This window comes from Hippoglossus stenolepis, chromosome 21 (genome assembly GCF_022539355.2).
Source record: "Hippoglossus stenolepis isolate QCI-W04-F060 chromosome 21, HSTE1.2, whole genome shotgun sequence".
Classification (NCBI taxonomy): Eukaryota; Metazoa; Chordata; class Actinopteri; order Pleuronectiformes; family Pleuronectidae; genus Hippoglossus; species Hippoglossus stenolepis.
The window spans coordinates 8554749-8564401 of record NC_061503.1 but is presented as its reverse complement, the minus strand read 5'-3'; the positions used below and the strand labels follow the sequence as shown (position 1 = coordinate 8564401).

The 9653-nt window shown below is 45.4% G+C and overlaps 2 protein-coding genes across 3 annotated transcripts; one reads left to right on the top strand and one right to left on the bottom strand.

Annotated features, from left to right (window-relative positions):
• The first annotated feature begins 488 nt into the window (after positions 1-488).
• si:dkey-21c1.1 (uncharacterized protein LOC100150256 homolog) lies at positions 489-2765 on the top strand. Its single transcript, XM_035145946.2, has 3 exons — positions 489-615; positions 1055-1160; positions 1456-2765. Exons 1-3 carry the CDS (start codon positions 599-601, stop codon positions 1711-1713), a joined length of 381 nt encoding a protein of 126 aa, XP_035001837.1. The 5' UTR covers positions 489-598; the 3' UTR covers positions 1714-2765.
• A 53-nt stretch (positions 2766-2818) lies between these two features.
• On the bottom strand, positions 2819-9526 carry tepsin (TEPSIN adaptor related protein complex 4 accessory protein). Of its 2 annotated transcripts, none has more exons than XM_035145931.2 (13): positions 9400-9526; positions 8929-9001; positions 7863-7954; positions 7668-7761; positions 7500-7567; positions 7327-7408; positions 6676-6741; positions 6391-6579; positions 6037-6223; positions 5723-5836; positions 5510-5588; positions 5282-5416; positions 2819-5195 (listed from the first exon to the last, which is right to left on the bottom strand). In XM_035145931.2, exons 1-13 carry the CDS (start codon positions 9436-9438, stop codon positions 4521-4523), a joined length of 1893 nt encoding a protein of 630 aa, XP_035001822.2. In that variant the 5' UTR covers positions 9439-9526; the 3' UTR covers positions 2819-4520. The 2 variants fall into 2 exon arrangements, with proteins under 2 accessions (XP_035001822.2, XP_035001823.2); XM_035145932.2 differs by having other exon boundaries at positions 6037-6220.
• Between the last annotated feature and the right edge of the window lie 127 nt (positions 9527-9653).

Sequence of the window (9653 nt, the reverse complement as noted above, 5' to 3'; positions counted from 1 at the left end):
CTGTTTTACTGTCTAACGTGAGACTGTCGTCAGGTCCTGACATCAGCTAGCGGCGAGAGGACGGAGTACGAAGGCGGAAGAACTTTCCGGTGCAGTTAGCTTAAGTAGTTAGCTTCGGCACCGCCGTTCAGTAGCAGCAGCAGTAGCAGCTAGCGGGCTAGCCTAGCCTAGCTTAGCCTAGCCGGCTCCCTTTGCCGTCTGCCTGGAGCTCCTCGAGATTTCACTGCGTAAACGAGAGTACCTAGCAGCTAGCTGGTTAGCTGGTTAGCTCTCAGGCTTCCAGAGGCAGGCTGTGGTATCGCCGGGGCGTTGGATGGTCGGTTGGCCGGCAGGTTGGGCTGGACTCGGAGCAGTGACAGGGCTGAAGTAACCCTCAGCGGAGGTTTGTGTTGTAGCCAGCTGGAGGTTAACTCTCTCACGTCCTGCATATTCTGATGAGATGAGAGGAAGCTTGCCATATTGATTTTCTACGGAATGGTGGTGGAGCTGTGACATAGTAAAGGCATCTGGACCCGGCCCACAAGAAGTGTCGACCTTTCTGTTTGCCCCCACCCCACCCCACCCCCAAACAAAAAATACACCCGACAAGACTGGAGAAATGCTGACTGACAACAGGTAACCATTTCCACCCTAATGCAGCCCCTTCATTCCACACGGGATTACAATCAAACACCTCAGCTGTACTGCAGCATGGTGTCCAGATCATTCCTTTCTATAGCACACTAATCTAGACTGTTCCACATAACAATGCCGTATCTATATGTTGGATTAAACTCCTGCTAAATCCCAGTGAAGTTATGTTAATCATTTTTGTTCTCATAATGGGAGTGCCACATGTCTATTCATGTAACTGCTCCTGTGTGTGTGTGTTGCTATTTTTGGTTCCTCTTCATGTTCTCTCGTCTCTCGATGGTCTGCCTCCCTCCCTCCGATCTCCCTCCCCCCTCTGATCTCCCTCCCCCTCCCTGCATCATTTCTGTCACACTATCGCCTCCACTTTTATATACACCTCAGCATTTAACAACACTCCGCCTCCATTTCTGCTTTTGCACAGGAAACGACACCGTAGCTGCAACAGCGAGGAGGACCAGCAGCTCAGCTCTCAGGCCAAGAGGTCAGGAGGGGGACCCAGCCTGCTTGTGTCAGATTTGGACTCAGAGGTGAGACTGAAGTCAGTTCATCGTCAGACCATTACACAGACAAGCATTTCATGAAAGTTGTCCTTTGGGAGAGGATGAATCGGTCTGCAAAGGTTACATATTCTCTTTCTTCATGCGTAGAGTCTGACATTTGTGGATAAAGCGAGCAACCTGACATCCCGCATATAAATACATGCCTCTGCAATCCATATGCAATGCACCAATGTCAGGAGAAGCACTGAATGTTTTATTTAAGGATTCTCCATCCATTCATGAAGCTGCTCCTCGGGGGCCCCTCTCTATTCTGTGTTTGTAGTCTTCCAGCAGTGACAGCAGTAACGGGATCAGTAGTCCAGAGAGAGCAATAGTGGTCACTACCAGGCCGTGCATACACAGCCAGAACAACTGCATCGCCCAGCACGCCCTCAGCCCAAAGCCTGAAGACTCTGCCAGCTCCATGCAGCACGGTTTCCACGGCAACGGCAGCAGTATCTCTTACGACCACATCAACAGAGTCCTGAGGGAGGCGCACTTCAGCAGTCTACAGACCAGAGAGCGCCCGGGCTCGACATGACTGTGACCTCTGGCCCTTCTCCTGACCTTTTGTCCCTCACCCATCGGTGCAGACGCTGCCGGCACGGTGGCTCCTCTTTGAAAGCCTCAAGCGACACACTCGGGTCAGGGGGGAGGGGATGTCGTGTGGGGAGGTTTACAGAATTTGGGCACAAAGGCTCATCCCCACCTCGCCATGTACCATTTGTTGAAACCATAAGCACATCCGCCTTTCCATGGCCCAGCCACTGTGGTTTTCTGTGCAGTATTGATGTGTAAGTGTGTTTGTGTGAGTGCATGTGTGTGCACGCACCCTGTGCACTTTATAAAGAGTTATCATTCTCTTTACATGCGTGCATCGATGTGTGGACATTTTCATTGGTGCTAATCACAAGAGAAGTGTGATGATGATCCAAAGTGCTTGCAAAACTAAATAAAGCTCAGCACTTTACTCAATAACTCCTCATTCTGTTTACTCTTGACGGGGGAAGGCACTCACACGTTTGTATCTGTGAATTGGGAGTTGTGATCCCCTTCACCAAATAAGTTGATGGAGGCCAACTGATTCACTCCCAAGGAGCACTATTAAAATCCATCTAGTTTAAAAGAGTTTAGGCCTTTTCTGTTTTCTCTAACCAAAGTAATAAAGTTAGAGTAAACTGTATTTTGCAGTTATTTTCCCTATCTAAAAGCTAAGGTGTGGCAGGTCAGAAGGTTCAAGTTAATGGAGCAGTGGTTCTTGATGAGGCCCACCAACCTCAGATTGAACCCTGGCTAATTCCAGAGCTGAGAGTTGACGCAGCAGCCCGCTGCTCCGCTAGTTCACTCAGCACAGTGCATCTAACAAATCAAGCCCCTGAGAAAAAAGGCTGTCTAAAGGAATTCAGAACCAGGTTTTACTTCTTTAGCATCTAACATGTGTATGAGCGTGTCATAAGACTGTCAGCCATACTTGTTTATGGGCGGTTTAATATGACCAGTACACTGTGTTGCAAATAAAGGAGGTGTGATGATTCATATTTTGTGTAATGTTCCAAATCATTTGACATTGAAATAAAGTGTTATTGGAAGTGATGTTTGAGACCATTTCCATTTGTGAATTTGCAGCATAGTGACACTCACTTATATGTAGTTGTTGCTGTAACAAAAAACAGCATGTTTTATTCTTCAACCTGTGCAACAGCGTGGCTCACTGAAACAAAGTGACTGTAGCAGTAACGGTACAGTAGCTTTCACTATGTACCAGTAGGTTTCCATTATGGTATGTCGTTTGTACTAAATGCCACATTATAATGTGTCACTGAAATAACCATAGTGGATGCAGTTTACATTATATTTAGAAGTGACTGTTAAGTTGAAGATATTTTTCATTATGCTGATTGCAGATGTTTAGCACATTGGTTATTGCACACAGATAATGTCAGCAAAATCGTCCATGTTAGTTCTCCACACTCAGTTTTTTCATTAAAGACATGCACTCTATTCTCATTGGTATGTTTCAATCAATACAGGGTAGAATGACTTAACTTGTAAACTTAACACAATACTGATAGCTTAGTACCAAAGAAATATGGAAGACGACTCTGCTTCGTAGTTTCATGAGATCATTAAAAAAAGCAACTGTAGTGCAAATTACAAATCAAGGGATTGTCCCTCAGAGGTTCAGGGGCTGCTGCGGAGGTGTAAGAGTTGTTACCTAAAATAAATCCTGAGATAAAGCAACCATCAGTTAGAACCTGTAATTCAAGACAACCATACTCGTGAAACATTTTTGAGAAATTCAACTTCATCCCTCAATGACCACAGTTCAGAGTCTTGAATCTGTCTCTCACCCAATCTGCTGCTCATAGGTGCAGTGTGTGGGATTCAAAGCAATACGTTAGCACAAATTGTATAAATGAAATATAATATTCATAACCTGTTTTCAGTTAGTAACTCATGTTTTTGTTCACTTAAAATGAGCCAGTCACATCGAAATGAGAGGCAGTTCCTCCTTTCATATTGAATTACATTGTTTCTCCAGTAGCCCAGAAGGGACAAATCAAACACTGGCTCTGAGGAGGACGTTTTGTATTTTATGCAAACTGAAGGCCAATGCAGGTTCTCCTACATTTTTAGAAGGGGAGGGGGGAGGGGTTGAGTTGATCACAATGTGCAACCTCACTGCTAAAAAGGCTCTCATGCAAAGTTCAGACTACGAATCACTGTGCAGTTCATACTACATGATTGACTGGCGACGGGGTCACACACTACGCAATCTTCACCCGCCTTGTCTGCAGGTAAACAGTTAATGTGGAGAGCAATACACGCAGAAAACATGAACCAAAATGCATCAGCAATCAGCTTTTTAGTTTATCTGGATTCATATGCAGATAGCTGTGAATAAAGATGAGCCAAAATGTTGTCTGGACCTAAAGCAGCTACTAGAAGAGTCACTGTTTGTGTTTTGGGTGGAGAAACATTTGTGTGACATTAGAAACTAGTCCAACTGTAAACAGTGTACAGCGAACGGATGACAGAGTCTTGGCACTGAAATCAATTCTGTCTACACCAGAGCCTCAAAACATCCATCGAGTGGAAAATCGGGTTAAAATCATGTAGTGTGAACTCGGCATAAATCCCACACGCTGGTCCTCTAAGTCCAGCTTCCACAGAGGCACCCCACATATATGAATAGACAACTTGGACATAATATGAATCTGCTGCCTCTACAGTATAACCTTGCAGATCTGAGCTTGTTTTTAATTAAATAAATTTCCTAAAATGATATATATATATATGTGATGACATCATTGGTTTAGGTCGAACAGTTCCAGCAGCAGTTGTTGGTCAAAATTTGAGAAATGAGAAGGCAGATACTGGCTGGCTGCTATCGGATGCAGCCGAGTTGCAAAATGAAGGAGAACTCTTGCTGTTTTTACTGGTGACAGGATGAGTTGAATGTTCTGCATCGTCAGACCTATACACAGCTGCATTCTGCTTTAAGCCATCCTCCTTTCTGTCCGTGTCAGTCTGGGACGCTTCTCTTTCCCTCTCGCACAGCGGCCTCCCCCTGGTCACCAGCTCCATTCCACTGAACAGAGACACTCTGCTTAGACAGAGCTGCTCGCCCTGCGGCTCACAGAGAGGGGAGGAACCTCTGTCTCTGGTAAGCTCTGGATCACCAACAGCCAGTGCAACGTCAGCAGTCCTGATAGGCTCTGGCTGAATGGAAGAAAGTTTCACCTCATCATCGTCATTCATCAGGTCTGCTGAGTGTTTCTGTGCCAAAGTCAGACTAGAAGGGGAAGATGGGTGATCTGGTAGCTGAGTGGCATCTATGGGTGCGACGTCAGGCTGATGATGGTTGAGGTTGGTGCTGTCAGCAGAGCAAGACGGTAGTAAAGGGTCTGAGTATGAAGATGTGTGAGGCTGATTACTTGTAGCCTGGTGGCTGCCGTTTGCTGTATCCTGCTTGGGAGTGTTCAAAGATCCACCTGTCAGAGCTTCAAACTGTCGCAAAATCTGTTCGGAGGAGAAGAGAATTAATCTCCTGACCTAGTTCTGTCATATCATCACCACGTGTTGTTTTCTATGTCTGGCTCCCTTACCTTGGTGGCTTTGTTTGACACAGGCCCTGGGGGCCCCTCACTCAGCTGGCGAAGTCTCCTTTGTGTGGCTCCAAACATTTGCTCCAGAGAGAGGAGGTCAGAGGTCATGAGGCATGCGATAGCACACAGAGCCCTCTGCAGGATTGGAGGAAAACGAGACGTGAATGTTAGGATTGCAAAATATCATAAAGAAAACCTGGGTGATCAGCGAAGCCTATTCATTGTTACCATCTTAACAGTGTTTGAGGGATCTTGAAGTTTGCTTGAGAGCAACTCCACCACAACCTCACAGTTAAGAATGGAGCATCTGAAAGATTAGATACAAAGACAAATATTATATCACTTATTTAATGAGCAAAAATAAAAGGTAATTACCATATTATATACACAGAGAATCAACCACAGCATCTGTATTCTCAGGCTGATTTTATATGTACTAACTCTTTGATGAAGTGCTGGTTCTCCTCTCTGGACAGGAACACTCTGGATCCTTCAGTCAGCCTGCTGATGAGGGCCACCTCCTGGCCACAGTCCCCCAACTGCAAAGCATCAACCCTGGAAATCAGACAGTGTTCGAAAAGGAGAAATTAAAATAACCGTGGAAAAGTTGAGAATCTGTGCATCATCTCTGCACAGAAAATATATATATATTATGTTAGGTGTTAAAGTCTGAGTACTAGTAGAACTACAGTAAAACTGGTGTTCACAGAAACCTCTCTCCTCACACAGCTCCACAGGCTGACCTTGCCACTAACCGTTCTGATAGGTCCCCACTGCTCTCTCTACTGGCCCCCGATTGGCTCCCGGTCCCCGCTGACTTGCTGCCCACTGAGGCCCTGCTGTTGGCTGCGATGTCCTGAGAGGAGTTGTGAGAGGAGCTGTTGCCGCTGTCGGTCTCTTCCCAGCCGCCTCCTACCTTCCCCGGGCACCGCTGGGTCACTGCTGCGGTGAAGGGACCAGATAGTCAAGGGGAGAACATTTATGGATTTAAAGTGGAGTCTCAATGCTGCAGCTTGAGCTTGTCAGTGACTCATACACTGTGACATAAGGTCATAATTTGAGATTGAAGCCTGTAGTCTGTGTTTTCTATCACACCGTTAATGACTGACCTTTCGGTTTGTGAGCAGGCAGGTTATAGGCACATGCAGGCACTGCAACCTCTATGGGTGCAGACGGCGCCACTACGGCCCTATAATGGTTGTCTTGGAGACGGATGCCCTGGTGTTCAGTCGGTGGAAGGACAGCACTGGCCACTACCTCTGCAGCTTTCTGGATCTTATCCAATAGTGAGTCACTGCCTGTTGGGAGGCACAGGTACAGACATAAGCTTGATTTTATTTGTTTGTGTGTATGTATATATGTGTGTGTGTGTGTGTGTTGGGCAGATTGCTCACCTGTCCCCTGCTTCCCTGGACTGTAACCAAAGCCCTGCATTCCTGACCTGTGGTCAGAGCCCATACCTGAACAAAAAGACACAACACATCTATTGTTCCTTTGCTTTCAGCTCACAAAATTCAATCACTGAGTTCTGTGTTAGTACCGAGTTCTTGCTCTATGTAACTTAAGTGATCAGGTACGATTTCCTGTGACAAGTGTGTGACTGAGTTCAATTGTAATGCTGAACTGCCGAACCAAATCAGTTAAAAAGACTTAAAAACCAGCATTCATCTCCAATATTCAGCCAAGAAACTCTTGTATTTGTTACACCAGCAGCTCTTCTGGTTCAGGAAGTTGAGGATCATGAGTAACATCCATCCATTAGTTGTATTTTAGTTTGGTGAGTGGGACGACACAGTCAGAGCTCCGGTCAGCAAAATGATAGACTTTTCTGATTGTTTTTTTTCTCTACATTAAAACCACTTAAACACTCTGAAATTCCGCGATTTGGCCGCAGGGGGCGCTGTTGCTCAGTGAAAGATACAGACTGTTGCTTTAAAGGAATTCCAGTGCATTCACATTGAATATGTAGATTTAATACTGGCTTTGGATTCAATAAAGGGACTTGTGTATAATGTCATTATCAATAGGTTATTTGTATTGCTCACCCATCGTTGTGGAGCCTAGGTTGAGTGGAGAGACGCTGCTCTTGTTTAACATTGCATCTGTGAAAAGCAACCTGGCCACTTCCTACAAACAGACAAAGACAAAACACTGAGCGAGTCTGTAACTTTCACAGATACGTGATGATCATGATGAAGAAATACAACTCGTGTCTCACCTGTGCTGTATTCCTCACTTTCTGGTACAATGCTGTGCCATGAATGGGATCAGGTGGGCCACTATAAACTTGAAGAGCAAAAAATGTCCAGTAGCAAACAGTGAATATTCAGGTAACAGAACAAACAGAGAATGCTGAGAGATAACTGGGGGTAAAAGCAACAATAACCTGACGCTTGCTGGATGAAGGTGGAGTTCCTTCTAAGTTCTGTGAGGAAATGGTTTGAACCATGGCTGCAGAGATGGACAAAGATCTTCAGCACCTAAAAAACAGAAGGAAGAATTGAATTTTGAGTTACTGAAGCATTTATCTATTTTAAAGTTTCACTGTGCAGGCAGAAATGTAGAAATACACAGGTCTCACCTTTAATTTGACGTGACAGGACTCAGCTTGCAGCCTCTCCAAAAGGTACTCCAACAAACACTGACCACAACCTGAAGATTCATGGGAGATTTCTAATTGGGTGGTTAAGGATATCACTATGGAGTAATCAATACGCCTGAGCTGGGTAATGGGTTATTATCCATTAATGGAATATCTATTCACCAATTATCCAAACCACTTATCCTTTAACGTCGGGTGAGAGGCGCGGTACACTGATCAACGACCATCGACATTTGTGCACCTACGTTCAATTAAGAGTCTCCAATAAACCTAACCCCAATCTGCATGTCTGTGGACTGTGGGAGGACGCTGGAGAAAACCCTCATAGAAACAGGGAGAACATACTAACTCAAACTCAATCTCACACAGAAAAGGATGAAAACAAGAACCTTCATGCTGTCAGCCAACGGTGTCAACCACTGCACCACCTCTTCATTTTCACTATACATCCATCCATCCATCCATTATCTATATCTATTATCATTTGAGGGTCAAAAGGAGAGCTAGAGCCCATCCCAGCTGACATTGGTCGAGAAGCGCAGGGCCAACATAGAGAGACAAACAACCATCCACACCCACATTTACATATACGACCAATTTAGAGTCTCCACAGTCTTTGCACTGTGGGAGGAAGCTGGAGGAAACCCACAAGAACTTTCAAACTCCAAACAGAAAGACCCCGACCGAAACTGGATTCAAACAGTGAACTTTCTTGCTGATGACCTTGATCTGTATTTGACAGCTCCACAGCCCATTATATATAAAAAGGGAGACGTGTCCCTGAAATAAGCAGAATTTGTCAAATCTTAAACCATAAAGCTCACAGTATTACCATCTAAATTTCTCTGACTAAGCTGAAATTTTGAGGTAATTTTCTAATATAATGTATGGTATTAAGAGCCAGTCAGTATCTATCAGCCAAATCAATTCATAAGCATGTGTCACATGAGCAACATATCATATCTATACCGCCCTCAGAGGCTACACATACTGTATACAAATATATATATATATATCAAATACAACAGAAACTGCCACAGGATACTTCCAATCTCCTGGAACAAGTAGCCAGGACAGGGGTTTTCATCATCTGCTGTAGCCTTCATCAGGGTGGGCACCTAAAGAAGAGAGGTGGAAGAGATCATGAACAGATGGTGGATGAGAGTCTGGATCATACAAATCCATGTGTGGAGTGGAATGTTGAATCTCATGTTACTCGCATGTCTCACAGAACTATTCATGAGTGAGTTTAATCAACGGTGAAACTAATTGTGACATGGATAGCTGTGGTTTTCAATCGAAACTTTATCGGAACACTCCGGCGTGTCAACAGAAACATGACAAGATATGACTGGATGTGTTTCTTCATGTTGTTAGCTTAGCAGGCTAATAGCGAGCTAAAGGTAGCACAAGTTAACAGGATTGAACAGGCGGGTGGACGCTGCGTGGAGCTCGACCCGCTGCAGTCAGCTGTCGGCCGGCTCCTCTCGCTGCTCGGGCTGTTCTCGGTACTCACTTTCTGGAGGAAAGCGAACCGCTCCATGAACGTTGCCATGATTTCGCAGTCCGAGCTCCGGGTTCCTCATCTTCCTCTGAGGGCGGAGCGAGGGGAGGCGGGCCTCGAGGTGACAGCTAGCCAATCGCGGAAGAAGGAGAAACAATCCTAAAAGCGTATTGGCTCTTGGGTGCCGGTGTCCGATGACGCCTACCGTCGGGCAAAGGCGAATCAGCTTTAGGGAAGCTGGAGGGGACATTTTGAGTGACAGGGAG

What these genes read in the sequence shown, in the direction of transcription:
- si:dkey-21c1.1 (XM_035145946.2), top strand. An exon ending in TGTCAGATTTGGACTCAGAG is followed by an intron (nt 1,161 to 1,455) that starts GTGAGACTGAAG and finishes CTGTGTTTGTAG; the next exon opens with TCTTCCAGCAGTGACAGCAG.
- tepsin (XM_035145931.2), bottom strand. Translation starts at nt 9,438, where the DNA reads ATGGCAACGTTCATGGAGCGGTTCGCTTTCCTCCAGAAA. An exon ending in CTTCATCCAGCAAGCGTCAG is followed by an intron (nt 7,568 to 7,667) that starts GTTATTGTTGCT and finishes TTGCTCTTCAAG; the next exon opens with TTTATAGTGGCCCACCTGAT. An exon ending in CCTAGGCTCCACAACGATGG is followed by an intron (nt 6,742 to 7,326) that starts GTGAGCAATACA and finishes CTTTTTGTTCAG; the next exon opens with GTATGGGCTCTGACCACAGG.